Source organism: Culex quinquefasciatus, chromosome 1 (assembly GCF_015732765.1).
Source record: "Culex quinquefasciatus strain JHB chromosome 1, VPISU_Cqui_1.0_pri_paternal, whole genome shotgun sequence".
In the NCBI taxonomy this organism is placed as follows: Eukaryota; Metazoa; Arthropoda; class Insecta; order Diptera; family Culicidae; genus Culex; species Culex quinquefasciatus.
In genome coordinates this window covers 33,158,980-33,181,529 of record NC_051861.1, presented here as the reverse complement: position 1 = coordinate 33,181,529, position 22,550 = coordinate 33,158,980, and the positions used below count along the sequence as shown (strand labels likewise).

Sequence of the window (22,550 nt, the reverse complement as noted above, 5' to 3'; positions counted from 1 at the left end):
ATCGGGAATGATGCCTTTCAGAACCTCAAGCCAACTAGATAGGAATCCCAGCAAGCTTAATGCAAGAGTCTTATCTATCGTCCTTGCATTATGGGGTCGTGTGTCAATTTATAAATTCAAAAATTTGATAATGTTGATGATCATGATGGTTGATGAAGATCTTCTGGTGACCTTGTTGTCCTTCACTTTACCAGTTCATTTCGATAGTGACTTTGGGTTTTCTCACGTGTTTTGGTAATTAATTACTGAGGATCTAGCTGCCACCGAAAAACACAATGGCAAGGTGACCAACGGGGGCTCCTAACCTTCTGCTTGAAACTCAGTTCGCTTAACCTTATGACTTGCCATCCTCCAGTAGACGGGTTTCACCTTGTAAGCGGAGATTCATGGGTTCATCTCAGGGTAGCAGCTTTAGGTTCACGTTCTCTTCTATCATGTGATCAAACTTGGGACATTCCTTTGCGCTTCTTTCTAAAAGCAAAACATATTAACCAAAAGCACAGCAACTTAAAAGTTAAAACACTCGGAGGCAAAAGGGTCGATGTTTTGTTGCGAAACGTCAAACGCAAACTGACAGTCACGTGCGTGGTTGCTGTGATCACACCTCGCCATCTATTTACACACCATCAGCATTAAGTTGCTCTTGCTCTCTCGCCAAACAAAGTTCTCTCTCTCTAAAAATGCGTTCATTCAATATGATTCAACAACACAAAGCAGAGAGGCACAGAACGTTGCATACCATTACACGTTTTACACGTACACAGAGTCAGTCTTTCATAGTAGCAGCACAGGTGTGTTTGTTGCAGTCACACACAGTCGTCAGTGCGCGAAGAGAAGAAGGCAAGGTTTGCTGCGATAATTTTTTCCTCCAATACAATTCGTCGTCGTACAATTTGGAACGGAACTATTTTTTGTTTCTAATTGGCCCTGGCCAAACGGAACGCAACGGACCTAGGCCAGGTGTTACGCGCTCGCAGCGAGATCGGAAGTAGCGCGACTTGGTCGTGGCTTGGGGTGTGTGAAGCGACTCGGAAACAGGAAACCCCCGTCTTCGTCACGTCTATCGATTTTGGCTGGTTGGCAGCTGCTCTGCTGGAAAAATTCCTCTGAGCTGGTGAAACGTCATATGACAGCAGCGAAAAGTTGGAACTAATTTGCGCACAGGTACCTAGCTGCAGGTTGCTTTGTTTTCAAGGGTTACTTTGATAACAGTTCGCTAGTAACACTTGCCCGTTTCTAGCTGGTTCCTGCGATTCATTGAGGAAATTAGTACCGTTCAAGGTCACCTGCACGAGGACGACCATGTCTAGCCAAATTCCGCCGCTCGTTTGTCACACTCCGCCCCCGGATTTCGGAGACGAGGAGGACGACCTGCCGGACGATGATGACGAGCAGGACGAGTTTGATGATTACGGATCGACGGGGCTGCCCGCGGTGGCCAGTACGTCCAACCTGCCAACCCCCATTCCTCCGGCCTTTTCCGACGGCGAATCAGCCCCGGTGACGCCTGCAAAAGTGCCAGCGCCTCGGTTAGAGGACGTTCCGGATGATGACGAGGACGAGGAGGTGGGCAATGACAGTCACAGCTTGGATCTTCCGGTGGTGGTTACGGCGACGGTGACGGCAGCAGCACCGATAGCTACGCCCAGGATGGAAAGTCCGCCGTCGTTGATCCTCTCGCAGCACAACTTTTCCGAGAATGATCTGCCAAGCGAGGACGATCAGGATGACGACGAGGAGTTCCAGGTGAGTGACGGAACTGGGATTAACTTGTTAACCGTGTAAGGCAGCATTGGCTGAGGCACGAAGTGATTTGCTTACAATTTTTCGACTCTCCCCGCAAACGTCAAACCATACAAAATTGCTGCGGAATCTTTTCGGAAAGAGATCCGGAAAAATATCACTTACCTCCCAACCGACCACTGACCTTATGTAATTTTCTTCGTGTAGACAATCCAGACTCCGACAGTCGATTCTGACTAAACTTTATCATTTTCACAGCTAAATTTTACCTGTTCAAAAGTGTCAATATGCACGCTTGTTGTGAAATATTTTATTTCTTTACACAATCAACCGAAATTACGTAATGTTTGTATGGTTATCAAAGGTTATCAACCCCCAAATTTATATTGTTTTTCATCAAGGGGGCATTCATGCATTCATGCACGCTTTCTGAGGACTACTTTGTTTTGGGTTACTTTACACGGTTAACACATATAGCACAAACAAACTTTACGCAAAATCCAAACGCAAATTTCCAGGATTTTGCCTTCCACCCGCACGTGGCACCGGAAGAGGACGCCGTGCCGACCGGTGCCGAGGACAACCTAAGCATTCCGTCGCTGCACTTGGACACCGAGCTGTCTAAATCCACCACGCCGGTGCAGCTGTCCGAAAACGAGGCAAGCGAACGGAACCTCTCACCGCAGGAGGACCCCGCCGAGCATCCGCAAATCGAAGACGACGACGACGGCGAGGACGTTCCGGCCGAACTGACTACGCCGGTCGTGGCGGAAGAGCTGGGCTGTCGGTTCGATGACAACACCGAGAACGATTTCACCGACTTTACGACGGCGTCGAACGACGCGAGGTCCTCGGCGGTGCTGGAGATCCCGACGGCCAACGATGTGTCGTTCGACGATGACTTTGCTCAGCTGGAGTCGACGCCGTCGGCGGACAGCAACTTTGTGTCCGGGAGTCGAACGACGGACTTTGCCACGTTCGATGCGGATTTCAGCAAGTTTGACTCATTCCAGGCGTCGTTTCCGGCCACGTTCGACGAACCGGTGGCGGCCGTGGTCGCGGTTGTCGTCAAAGAGGGAACGATCGCCGCGGAAGATCCCGCCCAGGATGATTTCGATGATTTCCAGGAGTTTGCCAAATTTCCCACCGGTTCCAGCGCTAGTTTCGCTCAACCAACTGCCACGGAGGAAGATCCCGTTGAAGATGCGGGTGACGACGAAGACGATTTCGGCGAGTTTAGCGACTTTAAGCAGTCGGAAGTGGTGGCTACGCCGGTGATCGCTGCTCCGGCCGTTAGCATTCCAACGTCACGATCGGCACTGTTTCGATCGGACAGCATTTTGGCGGTCATTACCGGGATGTTCCCGTCGGTGGCGACTCCGGAGGAGGAGCAGAGTGATACCGGACAGAAGGATGGCGGAGGAGGACCTGCTATGGAAGAGGACAAAGTCTGTCGCGAGCTGCGGGACATGGACTCTGCGCAAGCGCTGAGCTACCAGTACAACAGCTCGGAGAGCAACAAGGCACTGGTGAGGGCGCTCGGGATCGACTCCAGGAATATCGTAAGTTTTTTTTTCCATCCGGAAGTCATTTCAAACAACTTAATTCCGTAATTCTTGCAGCTCTTTGGACCCAAGTGGAACAGCTCGATGCCGCGTTTCGCGGCGAATCTCAGCTTTAGCCCGCTGGAACCGATCAAGCCAACGTCACAGGCTCCGCCGGGTTCCAGTGCTCCTCCTCCAGCGATCGCTGCCGCAAGCAACATCAGCAACAGCAATGCCTCGGTAATTCCGATGACCGGCAAGCAGGAAGCGGCCACCGTCCGACATCATGCGTTCGGGCTGGACCCGCTGCAGCCACCCATCAGTGCGGGCGCCGTGCCGGGCACCGTTCCTGCCGTGCAGTTCGACTGGAACAGCTCGGGGCTGGTGAACCCGCTCGAAGGTAATTATTGTCGGCCCCCTTTTAGATCGCTCCCTCTCTCTCTCATTGTCATCATTCGACCCACTTTATCCATGGTCTGATTTTATTTCCCGTTCACTTGGTTTTGGCGCTGAAGGAGGACACTGAATGCAGAAATTAGCGTTGAGACTGTTGGCCGTCGATGTGCCTTCCGAGCAGCGATGTTAATCTTGGCTGATCGTTATCGTGATCGTGATATTGAAAATTGTTGTAAAGCTCGTTCAGTTCTCTACGATAAAATCCTTTAAAATAATAAATTCCGAATTGATACCTAATAACATTGACGAGAAGCCTTCCGAGTTAAAAAGCTACGAAACGAACTACCACAATCTTGATACGGTGGAAGAAATGCACAAATCGTGCCTTCCATTGCATTGAGTGAATGGGAGACACTCTTGTTAACAAAAGTTATGTGTCCTTCTGAAATGTTAGGCTCCAAATTTTGTGTTAAAGTATCAAAATTTAGTCGGTCATTCAAATTTTGTTGATACACATGCAATCTGCTATCGCTTGAATTTCTAACTCAAATTTCCTACAATCAAAATTAGTGTGTCATGTGTCAAATTTGATTAACTGTCAAATGAAATCAAAGTTTGTCAATGGATTATCTTCAAATGATGAGAATTATTGTTGAATTTTTATAAAATTGTATTTCAATGTCATTATGTAAATATGTTATTTTGGAAATGTTGACATGTCACTTGATATTGTGAAGGCACTCAAAATTAAAATCCATCGCAACCTGTCAACTTCGGTTTGGTGGTGCGCGTATAATAAAATAATTGACAATTTTAGACGCTTTCTAGACCCATTTCGGTTTGATCGGAACTGCCCACTTTCGGCAGATGGTCGCGAATTGATATAATGGTATCTTTTGACAATTTAGAACCCTAACTACAAGTGTTTTGACACGTCGCTTTACAGATTTGACAATTTTCGAACAGTATCTCTGTTGGGACCGATTCCGGATTGACCGTAACTGGTTACCACCTGGTAACTGGGGCATTACAAGAGTTTTGAATTTTAATAATAAAGAAAAACTTGGTCTACTGAAACAGACGATGTGCCTCCCAAGCTATGATGTTACGGAAAAGACTGAGGTTATTGTTGCTGCATTCAATGTTTTCCTAAAGGCTTAGCCATTTAATCCCACTTGCATAAAATGAATTGAACCAATCTGACAATTCATTTTAAGTGTAACCACCTTTCCCTCTACTCCACCTCCGTAATAGATGCAAATCCTACTAGAGAATAGAAAACAAAACAAATCCAAAGCTTGGAATAGTCCTCCCTTTGTTTTAGAAATTTCTTATACTGTGTGTTTGGCCAAATAACAACTCAAAAAACTCACGCAAAACGCTTGATTCGCTAGTTGGATTTGTGAAGTGTCTCCACCTCAAACAGTTTGTTTTCGTTTGTCCTCGTTTTAACCAAACGTATATCATCATCTCTTGTGTTCTGTTCTATCTCATCGCATCACACATCCATACTTAAACTATCTTTGAAACCATGTTTGAATAATTTTTATTGAAATGAGTATAAATTACTGTAAACATATCCCAGCATCACACGCACACACATTATTATTGGACCTAGAACAGCTAGAGGTGATGGCTAATCTAAAAGATAAAATAAATATTGATTCCTCCTCCTCCTCATGTAACGCTAAAATTGTGCAAACGTTACCGCCATTAACCTCCTCGACAATAACGAACGCAACGATGGCTACCAACAACAACTACAACAACACTTGCAATGCTACCAACCACCCTACCAATACCACTACCACTACCACCACAAACCAAAATGGCGACCGGTCCCTGTTGGATGAAATGAACATGTTTTGCACTACTACCAATACCGATACTACCACGCCCAATCCGCCATTACGGCTCAAACCCACCGCCACCTCCTATTGCTACCACCAACCCTTTGTGTTTGCTACCAACACCACAACCACCACCTCTTCATCGCCATCTGCTACACAACAACAACAACAACAAAACGAACTAACAACAACAACAATGGTGACGGCTTTGGCCACGGTACCGCCGGTGGCCGTTGGTGGCGGACCATTAATCACCACTAACAACAACTCCAACTCGAACAACAACAACAACCTGCAACAATCGTTTGATGATTATTTGGATCTTAGTAAGTCCCGTGTTTCTTGCAGCGCACCACGCTTCTGTAACATAGTTGTTGTATTTAACCGTGTAGACAATCCAGTTTATGTTTAGCATCCTGCATGTGGGAAATAATTTTAAGGTTTTGATAAATGCTTTTTTTTTCTTTTCCATAAATGGTTTTAGTTAGTTTTTTTTTATCTACATGCTTACTTTTTTTTATTGCGAAATTTTTATCTTTTTTCAATAATCTGGTTACTCTATTGTCCATACAAAAATATATGAAAATATCCAAATACCTTGAGAAGTGATTCTCTGATCGGTTTGGTGTCTTCGGCAATGTTGTGTGTCCAGAAAAATAAAAGTTGCACTCAAAATGGTTTACGGCAAATGTTGTTTTTTGGGCAATTAGGTTTTTTATTTGATTTTTGAATGGTTATCTACACTAATTATTTTTCAAATATAATTTGCAGTCGAAAAAAAAACGTTAAAATCTTGCTTAAATTTCTAATAACAGTATTTTTAAGATAAGTTTGGTTTAATAAGTCTCGAATTTCAAGAGAAATACGGTGATTACCTGAATGAATTTCTGAATTTTTCTTGTGATCGTTCACTTGAACAAAATTCTTATAAGTTATAACCACTTTCAAGATTTCAGCACTCCAGTCTCATTTCGTTGACGCTTTTTCATTTTTCTTTTCTCTGAACCACTTTATTGTTTGTCAAAATGGACTTTTTGAGACAACTTTGCTGGACAACTTTGGAGGTCAGGATTTGTTATTGAAACATCCAGATTAGCTGTTATAACATCACATATAACACATATAACATATAACAGAGGTTTGTTCGATAAATAACTAATTCTGTTATCAAATGTTAATACAAGAAAAAAAAATGTTCCCGAAAATTCAATTAAGTTTTGGTGAGATATGATATCATAATTGACAACAGGGTGGCCACTCATGTCGGGAAATCGGGAAAGTCGGGAAAAAGTCGGGAATTCGTCAAAATCCGCCAAAAATCGCCAAAAATTTATGATTTTATGTCAAAAAGTCGGGAAAGGTCGGGAATTCTGAGCTTTTTTAACTCTTGAATAAATTTTGTTATATTTTGTACAATTTTCAAATTGAAATTACTCATTTCTGCTTTAGTAATTTACTTTAAATTTCAATATATTTGAGTATGGTTTTCCATACTGCCCATAATTGAAAATTCGGCTATTATGCCAAATCAAGTATTCCGAGAAAAACGCGTTTTAGTGTTTGTCACAAAATCTCCTTCAAGGCAATTTCCCATAAGAGTGGCATATTAGCCGTTTGGTTTTTCGCATCGGCAGCCAAGTCTAAACACTATTTCACTAAAATTCAAGTTCCAGAAGATGCGTTGGAACATCCTCTACCACCTGGTGCTAATATCTCGTTTTGCCAAAAGTGGATATTAGCCGTTTTTTCAATGGTGGGCAGCATACTGTTTAAGACCTTTAAAATCTTTATCTTTATTGGAGTCTTTGACACAGATTTTCATAATATTTTTTTTTATGAATCAAATGATCGCTTTTAATTTTTGTTCACAAAACAAGAGGTACAGTTGATGAAAAACTAATATAAAAATAGAGCGTAATGGCCAGCTTAGAATTATGATTCTATTCCATTTTGTCACATAATTGAATATTTGAAACAGGATTCGAACTTGAGTTTGGCAATAGTTTTTTTTTGGGTAAATATTTGTAATTGTTTAACTAAATTCATTAAGTAATTGAAAATGTGTTTTTTCCCAAATGTTGCCCTTGAACTTTTTTTTTGTGAGTGTTCGGTCTACACCCGAACGTTCTGCAGTTGCGCGATTCTACCCAACTTCGCGCATACTGTTTTCAGCGTGCAACCGACGCAACGCTGCCAACTTGACAGCGACGAAAGAGGAGGACAGAAAACGGCGCGCGTTGACGAGCAGGAATTTTTCACACTCGTCTCGTGGAACGCGTACAGTTCGGACGTTCCCTACCACTTTTACTTCAATAAATAGTTAGTAGTTTAGTTTTAGTGAAAGTGTGTAGTTTTTCTTCTGTGGAATCGCCCCCTAAACACAGTGTTTACAGTCCACTAAATTCCGCCGTCATAATTCCACCGCCAACCGAGTTGCGGCGCGAACAGTGAGTATGGGTAAATTACCTACCATAGATGAAGCTTGATTTTCAGTTTGCGGAAAACTTAAATATCAAATAAAATCCAAAATTGAAAAAGATTTTTACGTTTGGAAAACATTAATAAAATATTGAAATTGCAAAAAAAATCCAAGAAATTTTGAGTTCTTGCATAATTATTTAAAAAAATGTCTCTTCAAACAGTCGCTTAAAATAAGTGGGATAACATAAAATCATATCAAACAGAATTTTCATTGAAAAAAAAACAGTTAAATACTGACCACTAGAAAAATTAACATTGATTAAAAAAAATTATATCAAAAATTACACAATTAAAAAGGAAACTTGGAATTCACAACAACGCAAAAAAGAACGAGCCTGCGGATGGGGTAGATGCAGACGAATTGAACACCTTCTTCACAACCGGGCATCGGCAGCTGAACGCGGGAGACACAAACGAGCGGCCTGTGGAACCGAGTCACAGAACTGCTCATGATCCAGGTGAACCGAACTTCGTTTTTCGTCACACGGATGTCAACGAGGTCTGCTCTAAGATCCTCGAAATTCAAACAAACGCAGCCGGCTGTGACGACATCCCTATCTCGTTCGTGAAACTACTGTGTCCGTTCGTCCTTCCCCTCCTCGCTCATCTTATCAACAACATCATCGACACGAGGACTTTCCCGACTAACTGGAAGAAAGGAATTGTGACTCCAATCCCGAAGGCCGCCAATCCTTCACAGCCAAAGGATTTCCGTCCGATCAGCGTTCTACCAGCTGTGTCCAAGGTTGTCGAAAAAGTCCTCCTATCCCAGATCACGGAACATCTGAACGCTGCTGACCCACCACTCCTAGCGCCGAACCAATCGGGTTATAGGAGAGGCTACAGTACCACGACGCCCTTGACAAAAGTGGTCCACGACCTGTACAGCAACCTGGACGAGAATCGATGCACAGTCATGGTCCTTGTCGATTTTTCTCTGGCCTTCAACTGTGTCGACCACCGGCTGTTGAGGAACAAGCTGCGCGATGAGTTCCGCTTTTCTCGAGCTGCATGCGACCTGATCGCATCTTACCTTAGCGACCGCTCTCAAGTGGTTCGCCTCGGGAGCGCCGTGTCAGCAGCGATGCAAGTCACCGACGGAACACCCCAAGGCTCGTGTCTGAGCGCACTGCTGTTTAGCCTCTACGTAAACAGCTTACCAAGAGCGCTGAAATGTCACTGGCAGCTTTACGCCGATGATCTCCAGATTTATCTGTCGGGGCCGATCGCGAATGTTGATCAACTGGTGCGTGACGTTAACGAAGACCTGACCTCGATTGCGCACTGGGCGAGGGCTAATCGACTGTTCCCAAACCCAAAGAAAACGCAAGCTGTAATCTTCTGCAAAACCGGCGCGGTTGTTCCGACGGAGGACGTCGTCTTCTGCAACACCAAGATCCCATTGAGCAGCCAAGTCACGAACCTCGGGGTCAAGATGGACAATAACCTGACCTGGGAACAACAGGTGAACGATGTCCTGCAGAAGACCTACAGCACACTTCGAACCTTCCACCGTTTTGGACCAGTCTTGTCACTGGAAACACGTCGCAAACTAGTACAAGCTGCTGTGATGCCATTTTTCACCTACTGCGACGTGATATACTACCCTGGACTGACTGCTACTCTCCGCGACCGTCTGCATCGATGCTTTAAATCGGGGTCATTCCATCTGAAGCGGAACAGCATTTGAAAATTACCCTCTCCGATCCTGCTCAAATTTGGCAGGGCTGTTGATACTATCAAAACATGCAAGAATCCCGAATTTCATCCAAATCGGACCACCCCCTCCATTTTTGTACCTCCTCAAAAAATCGACTTTTTGGAGATTTTCGACCAAACCTCCTAGTTTCAAACGACGATAACTCTGGAACCACAAATCTTAGAGGGTCGGTCTTAGACTCAGTTTTGAAGGAAATTGGACGTAGAATCCTTTTTTGTGATCAAAATTTTGATTAATTTATTTTTTCTACCTGTATTGCGCAATTGAAAACTTTAAACGGCCGTATCTCAAAACACCCCAACTTATTTCTTTTATTTGACCTCACCATCGTGTTCCCCGGCCAATTTTACATAAGAATCACTTATCGACAGAAATGAATATGTTTCGTTCCAGAGATATCGAATTTTAAAGTTTTGTGTTTTCGAGATTACCTACATCAGCTTCATTCGCCGCATCTGCTAGAAGCACACAGGCGGGCTGATCAATAACTGCTACCTGGTCATTTATTGAAATAATATTTCATCATAAATAATCTTTATCAAATTGGGCAAAAATTAACTGTATAACACTGTAGGAAACTGGAGTTTAATCGCGAATGTTCATCTGTTAAAAACAATGAATGAAGTGAATTTCTGTGCTAACCCACAGGACAGAGCAATAACGACACACAGTAAAGGGCAGAATTGGATTCCGATGCAAAATGCAATTAATCTTGTTAGTAACACTGAACAATAAGTGCACGATACATTATTGAGTAAAAAATATGAACTAAAATTAATAAAATTTGTTTATACGTTGTACTCTAGTGAAAGACGATCACAAGGAGCAGGAAAAGGATTTCTGGAAAGTATAAAACTGAAATATGTAAGAAAATCACAAAGTTTGATCAGCTGCAAAGCGGCTAATTCCCCAAATTTAGTTGCGATGATTTCGACACCGTCCGAACAACAGTATTTTTTTCTTATATCATTCTTGGATTCTTTTAATCAAATGGAGCTGAATCACAATATAAAAATTGATTTAATATGATCAATCATAAATCGGATTTGCCAAATTATGGTAAAGTGTCAATAATAAACTATAATAATAATAATAAAGCAGGTTTTGGGGTTTTTGCTGAATGGCACTATTTTGCTACCGCCCATGATGAAGGCCCTAGTCATGGCCTCGGAGGTACTCTAAAACGGTTAGCAACACGTAAAATTACCCAATAAATATTCCTTTCACAAAAATAGATTGATCAAGGTAGGGGAACAGCATCTAATTCCAGCGTTCCTCTAATGTTGCCATATCAGCGCTTTGGCATTCAATTACAGCTGATTAAAAGCGTTTTCAACTGAAATCGAGTGATAAATAGCTCAATAATAAGTGAACAAGCAAGTTTCTATCAAAAGTTTTGCAAAATTTGTTGTTTAAATAGTGAAAATGAGCAAATTGGACGAAACTAGGAGCGAGGACTTAACCTGCCAAACATACTAGAATTTCTAGGTATTAGCTATATGAATAAATATTTGCGTAAAATTATAAAAATATAAATTAAATTAATCATCTCTCAGAACACTAGGTAGCAGTTATTGATCAGCCCGCCTGTGTGCTTCTAGCAGATGCGGCGAATGAAGCTGATGTAGGTAATCTCGAAAACACAAAACTTTAAAATTCGATATCTCTGGAACGAAACATATTCATTTCTGTCGATAAGTGATTCTTATGTAAAATTGGCCGGGGAACACGATGGTGAGGTCAAATAAAAAAAATAAGTTGGGGTGTTTTGAGATACGGCCGTTTAAAGTTTTCAATTGCGCAATACAGGTAGAAAAAATAAATTAATCAAAATTTTGATCACGGAAATGGATTTAACGTCCAATTTCCTTCAAAATTGAGTATAAGACCGACCCTCTAAGATTTGTGGTTCCTGAGTTATTGTCGTTTGAAGATAGGGGTTTCGCTCAAAAATTGCCAAAAAGTTGATTTTTTGGGAGGGTACAAAAATGGAGGGGGTGGTCCGATTTGGATGAAATTCGGGATTCTTGCATGTTTTGATAGTATCAACAGCTCTGCCAAATTTGAGCAGGATCGGAGAGGGTAATTTTCAAATTTGCACTTTTTCGTGCACAGTTGAGATGGAATGACCCATCGGCGATTCGCTTCGTGCACAATCTGCGATGTCGTGACACCACAGCGGCGGTCCGCGACACAATACTCGGACATGACCTACCCACCAACTACAGAATAAGGATATGCTGCTTCATGAAGCAGGCATACGAAGGACGACTACCCGGCTACATCGCGCAACACCTTCAACGTGGACAACTCGAACGCGCGTCGAATTTTATCGTTCCACGACACACGACTTCCAGTGGAAAAAGCCTGCTGGTGCACGGGACGTCCAGCTGGAACCAACTACCTCTGGCTATAAAGAGAGAAACACGTACTAATGCTTTTAAGCGTGCAATTGTTCGTCACAGTCAAAATTAGTTTTTTTGTGTGTACACGATTTGTAACTATTCGATTTTACTTGTCCTAATTTAAATTTCCGGTTTGTACACCTCCTTGCCCTGATGAAAAGTCTGACTAACAGGATATCGTTGTCAAATAAAATTACAATTACAATTACAATTACAATTACAAAACATTTTCTTTAATGAATTCCTTGACATTTTTCTAAATCCTTTGAATGAATAATAACAGCAATTACCTACGTTTTAATCATTCTGTGATTTAAAATGATGATGAAGTTAAAAAAATCAAAAACTATACGTTTGCCAATTTAAAAAATACCAACGAAGTATTGTTGAACTTTCGATAATTTTTCAAAGACTAATTGTTTGTGTTTCTACTCTGAATCATAATAATGAAATTACATTTTTGAAGTTTTCTTTATAATAAAGAAATCAATTAATAACAAATTTTGTTGTTTAGTTTCTGTATTTTCAAAAAATGCCTATATTTGGTTTTTTTTTAATTCATTGAGATTTTTTTTTCGGTGGTTAATATTGACTTCTCTTATAGAAGGTTTTTTGTTTGAAATCATTCTTTAGATAAGAAATGCATATTATTTTATCATTCTGGAAAAGTCTGGAAAAAAGTCGGGAAAAAGTCGGGAATTTGAAAATGGAATTTGAGTGGTCACCCTGAATTAATAATATGATATGTTTTTGCAACGATAAATAACTGATTTTGATATTGTTTTCTAATGATTTGCTTATTATAAAATTTTCATTTTTGCTTGGCTCCAATCAAAAATTACATATTTTCAAATGCTGATTATTCAGGAAACATTGGTTAACGTCTAACAAACTTTATTGAACGTTTGAAAAAATGTAAAATTTAACTGAAACAAGACAAACTGTCCAATTGAATCCTATTTATATAGGACCTTTTTCGAAAAATAATCCAAAATTCTCTGAAATTCGTCTTATAAGACTTAGTTAATCAGACTGCTGTTTGCTGAGATATAGCCTTAAAATTTGAGAATTTTTTTTTTTCAGTGTCACCTAATTAGCTATAATTTTTCCACAGACGACGTCTCAGAAATCATAAGATCGATTTTCAACGTAAAAAAAATGAAATTTGCTCTTTTCATAAAAAAATAGTTTCATGTCTTGCATTTGAAAATGCCCAAATAATCGTTTTTAGCTCGCCTCGTTGGACTTTTTTCAGACTGTAGTTCCGATTCGCCCCAGTTGACGGTTCCATTTGTTGTTCCGTATGATTCTTTTTTGGTGATATTTGACCCTTTGTCTGAAACCATTGGAAACATTGTCAACAATTTCGCTGAAATTTCAATAAGGTTATATCGTAGAGCAATCGTTATGGTAATATTACATCTGAAAATGTGTAATTTTACCACTTTTCTGGTGTAATGTCACTTTTTTAGTCAAAATTGAGGTAATATTACAACAAAAACGTTACTTAATCCACCATTAGGTGATTGGTGCCTTCTTCACATTTTGAGTGTAATGCTAGGTAATACAAAGTTCATAAATAACACTTAAGTGCTTATGACTTTTGATAGGCTTGTCAGATCTTCAATCTACTGAACTCGTTGGAAAGGTCTTTTGATTACTTATCCTGTGACAGGTCGCATGATAGATCCGAACAAATTTTTTTTTGAAATTAAATATGTCTTTATTGAACTTTCTTATAATAATTACATTTCATTTACATTCTAAGTGGTATGGCTACATGCTCTTCATCTTTGTTATATTTTTCGTTTTCTTATTAACTGTTCACATTTATTTTATTTACTTCAAATTGTTTTACATTATTGCATTCAATCAAATGCATTTGGGTAAAAAAGAAAAAATCACTTTAACAACTAATCCTAACTAAAACTAAAAAATAAATTCATTGAAATATTCAAAATCACTAGAACGAGTAAACTACGAACTGTATTTTAAGATGAATGCTCCAAGCGTTCTTACTTGTTCCTGGCGAGTTTTGCAACCACGCAGTGTTGTTGTCATCTCGATGAAAATGTTCAGAAGTTCTTGTGGTGAAAACAGGTCACTACTGCCTTCATCCGTTGATGCTGGTTGGTTTTCCTCGGTTGCTGACTGAAGCCAGGAGGTGTTGTATTCTCTGCAACTTTTGCCGCTGATTCAACGGCAATGGCTGCAGATTTGGAACCACTCGAACAGATCCCGCTCCAGGTGACGCCAAAGCAGGAAAATCCACGTCCGTGTAAGTTGGTGGTGTTTTGCGACGATTTGGTTGGTGCCTCGTCGTCGCTTGCTGCCGAATTTTCACAAACTCAGCTCGTTTTGGGCAGCTTCGATTCTTGGTCGAATGGTCGCCGCCGCAATTGAAGCATTTGGCTTCGATGTTCTCGTTGATTGTGTTGCAGGCTTGAGTTTTGTGCTCACCTCCGCAGGTTGCACAACGACTCTTGATGAAACAGTTCCTTCCACCATGTCCAAACTGCAAACAGTTCGAACATTGTGTCACGTCACGGTGCACTGGACGATAACGTTCCCAAGTCACGATGATGTTGAAAATTGCCCGAACTGCTTTCAGCTCAGACGGCGTTGTCGATCCTTTCTCGAGATGAACCAGGTACAGTTGATCACGATACTTGATGTCCTTGTTGTGCCTCGTCATCTTGAAGACTTCGATCACGTTCAACTTAAGAGTTTTGAGCTCTTCTTTAAGCACACTCACATCCATGTCGTACAGGCCTCGGAGGACCTGTTTCATGGGGCGTTTACCTGGATCATCATGGCTGTAGTATTCAATCTTTGTGTTGTTCAGGAAATCCCGGACGTAGTTGTAATCCTTTCTGGTAGGTAGCAGAATTTTGAGTCCATCAGCACACAAGCGAATGGAAGCTCGTAAAGCACCAGATTTGATAAACCCGGTCAGCCACTTTCGCACCGAATCCGATGACGATGTTTTCACAAAAATGGGTGGCAACTTTTCCCGTCGTTCAAATTCTTCCTTCTCGCTCACGTCCACAGGTAGGGTAGCGAACTGGTTTCAGACGAATTTTGAGCGTCCTTGCTCAAACTGCCTGGCTTTGCAGGTAGCGCTTCGGCATTCTTTAGCTTCTTCAAATCTGCCGATCCTGCTGGTGAGGACCGCCTCTTTTTCTTGCCGTGAGGCATTTTTGCACTTTTTAAGCACTTTTTTGGTTTGTGAGGGACGCACGTCTGACTCGTTTCTCTGCTGATCGCAGACTAGATCCGAACAACGTTTTCATCAACTATATGAGATCCTCTAAAAAGTTCATAAATACCACTTAAGTGCTTATAACTTTTGATAGGGTTGTCAGATCTTCAATCTTTTGAACTCGTTGAAAAGGTCTTTCAAATACCTTTTTGAAAATGTATAACATGACGAGGTTTCTTTCAAAAACCACTTTTTTAACAATCTTCCGGGCTTTTGTAAAATTCGTTTTTTGCCTTTCTTACTAAAGAAAGGTATAGGTTTTACTTTTTTAGCATAACTTTTGAAGTGCTTAATTGAACTTTATCATTTTCAATAGCGACTTATGGGACCCCAAGATGGATTAAATGAGACCAAAACGGTCCAAATCGGGTCAGCCAGTGCCGAGATAACTCAGTGCAATTTTTTTTTTTTTTTTATCAACATCCCACCACACACACAGACATTTGCTCAAAATTTGACTCTGAGTCGATATGTATACATGAAGGTGGGTCTAGGAGGTCAGATAAAGAATTTAGTTTTTCGAGTGATTTTATAGCCTTTCCTCAGTAAGGTGAGGAAGGCAAAAAGAGGTGATATTCAACCTTCCAAAATTACTCCATCCAAATTAACACATTTTTTTACTGCCAGGCCTACTGCGTCAAGTTTACCGCAGACATTTTGATCACGGAATATTCTAAATCTAATGCAAAGGATGATTCGGGGGGGCTTCAGATCTTTTTGCGTTGTAATACAAATTATTCGCTTTTAATTGTTCTCTGCATTATTTGAGTTCAGCTCTAATTTAATCTCATTTAATGACAATAATGCAAGGCCGTTTAAGAACCTTTTCTGAGTTTGATGTAGCTTCAGGTATAATTGAGCCTCAAGCGTTTATAGGTTTTGGTGTGGTTAGGCCATTTAACAATCATTTGCATGCTCATTTTCCGTATTCCTGCACGATAATCCGCTTACAGCAGTCACCTACGCCGCTTCTCTGCACCATTATCCGTTTGCACCAATTCCGCGCGTTCATGTAGCGTTGTCTGTTTAGCTGTATCTCGAAACAATCTCGAACCACCCCAAGTAACACTGCTTCCCTGTTTCTATCGTCCACCTCGATGACCCGATCAACCAACGTTGCTGCAGGTGTACAAGAGATCCTCCAAGAGGGTAACAACGGTGGCGGCCAACAGCAGCAGCAGCCCGACAAGAATGGGCCAAAGGGCCAAGTTTTGGATCCGAAAGTCACAGAAGACGCAGGCCCGGCTGCTGCAGATGAAGTAGAGGCGGGACCTCCGGAAGAGGTCGTCGTAGACGACGATGAGGAGGACGACTTTGAGTTTGTCCCAGCGGTTAGTAGCAGTAGCAGTAGTAGCGTAGTGGATCCACCAGCGTCAATTCCTTCCGTGTTGCGGACAATCAAGCTGCCGGAGACACACATCTTTACGCCGAGCAAGGGAGTTAGTCCTGTGTCGCGTGATTCGACGGACCGGATGGGGCCGGAGGTGCGGGAGTACCACGACGTGGAGTACAGTTTGGAGAAGACGACCGGTTCGAGGGTAGGGGTGGAGAAGGTGGTAGACGAGGAGGAGTTTAGCGAATTTCAGGCTGTGAAGAGTGAGGGAGGGCACTTGGCGATCGGAAGTGAGTTCAACTTCCAGCGGGAGAGGAAGGATAAGGTTAGCAGCTATTCGAAGCCGGTATTTGGCCGGTCGCCGACGGAGGAGTTGGAGCAGATGGACGATGAGTTCAGCGATTTTCAGGCAGCGGTTCCGGCACCGCAGGTCGTGAACAAGCCGTTGAGCCAGGTTCAGGACCAGCAGGTCAATCGATCCGCGACCAGTTCTCCGCTGTTGTTGAGTCCGTCGATCTTGTTGCCGCAGCAAGCGCAGCCGGCGCAGTCGTCCTTCAACTCGAACCGCATCACGCAGATCAACTGGCCCGATCCGGGCGTTGACGCCGACGAGCTGGCCCGCTTCGAGGCCGCGTTCCCACGCCAAAGGTCTCCTCGGTTCCGACGATCTCGTCCAACCATTCTTCACCAAAGCATTCCCAGTCGGCGTCGGCGAGTTCTGCCGCAGCTCCGGACGACGACGAGTGGACTGACTTTGTCTACTCGAAACCCGCCCCGGAGAAGCCCTCCCCGACCAACAGCAGCAAATCCGGTGGCCAGCAGGAGGAATGGACCGACTTCATCTACAGTACCCCGCCGTCCCAGCAGAGTCTATCGTCTAGTCAGAACAAGTTCAACTTCCAGAACTCGTTCGCGAGCGGGCCCAAGTTCAGCTCCTGGAACTCGCCCCAACTCCCGCCTCCCCAGTTCAACTCCTGGAACAGCAACAGCAGCAGCGCCACCCCCCACTACTACGGTCAACCCCCGAAAGTGCCAACATTCCCTCCAAGCTCCGCGTCTTCAGCACATCCTCCCGCATCGCAACAACGCCTCCCAGAGCTGTCCTTCATCACCCCGAACTCCACGCCGTCGGCGATGCCCACCGCCGGAACGAAGCCGATGACCCACTCGTTTCTCAGCAACGTCATATCGAGCAGCAGCTTCACGAAGAAATGATTATTGTTGTACGGGAGTGGCGAGACCACCGGAGGAGGAGGAGGATCGCGGCGCGCCCGGAACGTGGAGGAACCGGTAAAGCAGCGTTCCGGACGGGTCACCCTAGCCGGGGTCACCGTTGGGGACGTTATCATGTAAATAGTGAGCGGGTTTCCCGGGCAAATGCATCACAAAAAAATGCGAGCAAAAGATGTGCTAGTATATGTATGCAAAGATTGTATATTTAGGCGAAATTTCCTGTAAACAGCTAGTGAAGAAAAGAAAAGACATCCACTTAAATTTAATTTGTTAGTGAAAAAGAAAATGTGATTTGCTTGATTCCACCGCGAAATTTGGTTGCGATTTGTTCATCTTTTTAATGTTTTCTTCTTAAAATTAACTGTAGCTGGACTGCGCCCTCCTTAACTCTTGTATTAGTTTATGTACTTAAATTAAAATCAATTTCTTTCCTCGTATCGGCGTACCTACTTACCTAAATATAATAGGGGAAAACAAATACCAATTAGTTTTTCGAAAAAGAGAAAATAGTTCGAAAATGCAAGCAAATTACCGAGCGTAGAGTTATGTGTATAGAGATCTAGCAGCAGCAGCTAAGGCAAGAAAGTAAGTAATTAATTAGCAGTTATATTTAACAAAACAAATATTTATGTGTAAACGCGTGGTGCTTTGCTAGTTTGAATGCAAGCAGATTACACACAAACACACATTTTTAATCAAGTATAAAAAATGGGGTAAAATATTATTTATTTAGCGAAAAATACACAGGAACATTAAACTTTAATGATTTTTTTTTTCTTTTTGTGGTTCTTGAATTCTCCATTTTTCGTTTTGAATATCACAAATCCCGCAGGTACCAATTTTATGTAGTGTCTCAAACAATAACCAAAGACAGCGAACAAAACAGCAACTCTCTTTCCCGCAATGGTGACGAAAGACCACCTTTTGCTTACACAACAGCAATAACTTTCCCGCAGATTGATCTCGTCGCGCAACGGACGCCGCAAAGGAGACGGTAGGAATCAAAAGGAAAGAGAATTGCTCTCTTGCTTACTGTCTTCCATCCAGAGATAAATTGAGATTTGCTCGCGTGATAATGACAAGAAACACGTGACGTAGTAAATGAACTCAGTAATCATTTGGTTAGTGAATGTTTATTGGTTTGACAGCTGAAATTGCCATTCCCAGGTATTTAGCTTTTGAACATTTTTTTTGTCGGAAAATGTTTTTTCTCGTGTCCCAACTACCAGTGTTATAATTAGCAGAACGTGTGAAGAAAAGAGATGGTCGCAGGTTCTACGGTTGTATTGGGCGTAAATCATGTGATGGAAACTTAATGCAAGTATTCCAAATTCAAATTCGTTTGACAATTTTCCAACTTTTCCATTTTTTGTTCAATTTGAGGTTGCTACTGAAACAAATGTTGAAAAAATCGTCAAACTAGGCATTTCAAGTATAAAATAATCCCACAAAGTTGAGAATTTTGATTGATTCAACGAGAAAGGCAAAAGTTCCAACAAACTAAATTTTTAAAGCTGCCATAATTGCCCATCATCAAAAACCAGTTATATTAACTTTTTTCAATTTCGATATTTTTTTGCTCCTGGTGGTAAAAAATGGTCCAACGCATCTTCTGAAACATGAATATCATTGAAATAAAGTTTAGTTTTGGCTGCCGATGAAATAATCAAGCTGCTTATATACCAATCTATCGGGAAATTGCCTTGACGAAGGTTTTATGAGCAACAATACCGATTTTTTATTCGCGGAATCAAAATATTTTATTGGCATATTTTTAGAAGACATTACAATTTAACGATTTTTTTCCGCAAAATTATTAGTCTTCGGAACGACATTTTAAGTCAGGGGTGCCCAACCTGAGATCTGATTTTTCTGAAGCAGTGGCGGACCGGAACTAATATTTGATAAAAGTTGAAAAATGAAACACTTTTTGTAATTTTTGTTATGATTGAGTTCTTTTAAAGTAAGTAAATAGAAGAACAAGTGTTGCAAAAAAGATTCATAAATCTTGATTTTAAGAATGAAAAATAAAGATAGCATTCAAAATTTGTTGAAACTTGTTTTAATTTTAGTTTGTTTAAAATTGTTTGGTTATTGTTAGGGTTAGAGAATTTTTTTTTCAAATCAATTCTTTAAAATAATAACAAAACCAGTTTTTCATCCATAAAATACTTTTTAAGTAAATTTTATTAGTTTTCAACTGAAAAATGTGATATGGACCATTTGAAAAATTGTTAGCAAAACTTACATTAACATGAAATTGATAGAACATTTACTAAGAAATGAATGCTGCGAAAACTCAAACGATGTTAACAAAAATCAGTCAAAGAAAAAAAAATCTCGCATTTTTTTATTAACTCTCGAAACGTGTTAAATTTGATTGAACAAGTATATTGTGGTAATTTTTTAAGACTGCACAGATTTTTTTTTAAATATTTTTAAAAGTTTTTGTCACCCCCCCCCTTCAAAAATGGCCCGAAAAATCAGGGGGCAAAAAAATATTTTTACAATAAACTTCAAAATTTCAATGAAAATTCAAGTGCAACCAGCTGAAATCAAATTAAAATACATTCTCCTGCGTTTAAAATCATTTTTAGCATGTTTGGGTTTATTAAAAAATCTTAAGATTTTTTGAAAATTTTCGATGCAAAATCTTTTTTTTCGATACAATTTTTGTTTTTGTCAGATCTTAGATTTTTTGAAAACTAATGATTGCAAAACAACTGAACTAGTGTAAAATGCATTTTAAAACACTTTTTTCATTTAAATGTGAAGACTATGGCTTGTTATTTAAATTTTTATATTTTTTTATTTTTTGCCCCCTTGACCTCGGCCAGGGCCGAGGGACAAAAACTTTTTTAAATATTTGCATCGGCCTTAAAAGCAAACATTCTTTTAAAAGTCGTCTTCCTCTTTTCCATCAGTCAAAGATTAAACGGAGGAGCAAAAAATAGATTGAAAAAAATAAATTAATCAGAGTAAAGAAAAATATTGAGAAAATAGATTGCTATTTACTTGATACCTTTAAAAATATTTTTTTATCAATATTATTTAGGAAACTAACTTAATTTAGCAATATTTTTATTAGCCGTAATGACACTTTAAGCTTTATTTAATTTGAGATGTGAAACATATAATTTTAAAAGAAATTAAAAGATTCATGCTTGGTTTATTCAACATTAAATTTATATTTATTAGTTAGTTTTTTTCGATTTTTTTTTATCTTTAAAGTCAGCTTTTAAGAAAATTTTACCTATTTAATTTTCACGATATTTAATTATTTGGGTAAATGGCTCTCGTGGAAATTAAAAAAAATTGTTTTCTGTTCGGATTTGAATAAAATTTTGAAGATTACAGATTAAATTATTTTTGCCTATTGATTTTAAATTAAGTTTTTGAAAAGTGAGATGAAAATTCTAAAAATATTGTTGGATTGTTTTGTTGAATTTGGCTTTGAAATGAAATCCAATAAAATGTAAATAATAAAATAGTAGCAAATCAGCGAAAACTGTTTAGCTATATTTGTCGAACATTAAAAAACCAGCTCAATAAATGACAATACGCATGCCCTACATTTTAGTTTCAAAATAGATCTCCTCCAACAGAGCCATCTAAAACCAAGAGGATTTTTTTAAATTATTAAAAGTTTTTTTTAGTGTCACGTTGAACGTTAAACGTTGAAAGTTAGGATTTTTAAAGTTTATTCCAAACAATGTATAATAAAGCAAAAAAGTGGTTTCTGTAGGTTTAACATAAGATTTTGATAGTTATTTTAATATTTTTCATGTTCCGCGAAATATCCGTGAAATTTGATGTTTTGAAATTAAGGTCCCCGTGAAATTTGCAATGTTTGAGCGTGAAAAATCATTAAGCCTAGTTATTGTTTTTGAAGATTGCACTTAAATACCGTGATATATTTTTTTATAAAAAAAAAACATTCAAATTTCAATGCTCGTTGCATTTTTTATAGTTTAATATCCTCAACACTACGATGTAAAAAAACTAATGAGACATAATATTTTTTTCAGGCGAAATTTTGATTCGAATATCCTTTACAAATAATCAAAACTGTTTGCGTTGTTGTGCACCTTTGTTCAAATATTTTAAAATATGTTTTAACATGATTTTAAACACACATCAAATTTAAAAAGTGTTATTAGTATATATATAATATCATTTTCAATTAGTTATTCTTCAAAATTCATATTTAATGAGAAAATATATTTTTGCTCCCAAATTTCTTGACTCACTTTGAGAAATTTTCAAAATATTTGTAGCGATATATTCACAGTATGAATAATATGCCTTTTTAAGCTTTATTTAACCTTCGGGAAGTCGCGTGTTCTCGGCTTTCTTACAAGTGCCCTTACAAACTGTGTACAATGTACACCAGGCCTGCCCAACGTCCGGCCCGCGGGCCGGATCCGGCCCGTGAAGCCATTTCATCCGGCCCGCAACGGCATTTCAAAATAGTTCTGTGACTGGCCTTTAAGGCTGTTAATGAAATATTCGATAAATAAATTAAGAATCTTTATTAAAAAATAAGCTTTAGATCAAATATTTACATATTTTAACTAAAAATT

The 22,550-nt window shown here is 40.2% G+C and overlaps 1 protein-coding gene across 1 annotated transcript; it reads left to right on the top strand.

The window, feature by feature from the left end:
• Positions 1-767: 767 nt before the first annotated feature.
• LOC6046599 lies at positions 768-18,730 on the top strand. The gene is given in 7 exon segments (XM_038253600.1): positions 768-1,164; positions 1,241-1,746; positions 2,262-3,305; positions 3,366-3,687; positions 5,269-5,859; positions 16,527-17,372; positions 17,375-18,730. Coding segments are annotated over 6 exon segments (3,822 nt in total). The 5' UTR covers positions 768-1,164; positions 1,241-1,302; the 3' UTR covers positions 17,950-18,730.
• The last annotated feature ends 3,820 nt before the right edge of the window (positions 18,731-22,550 follow it).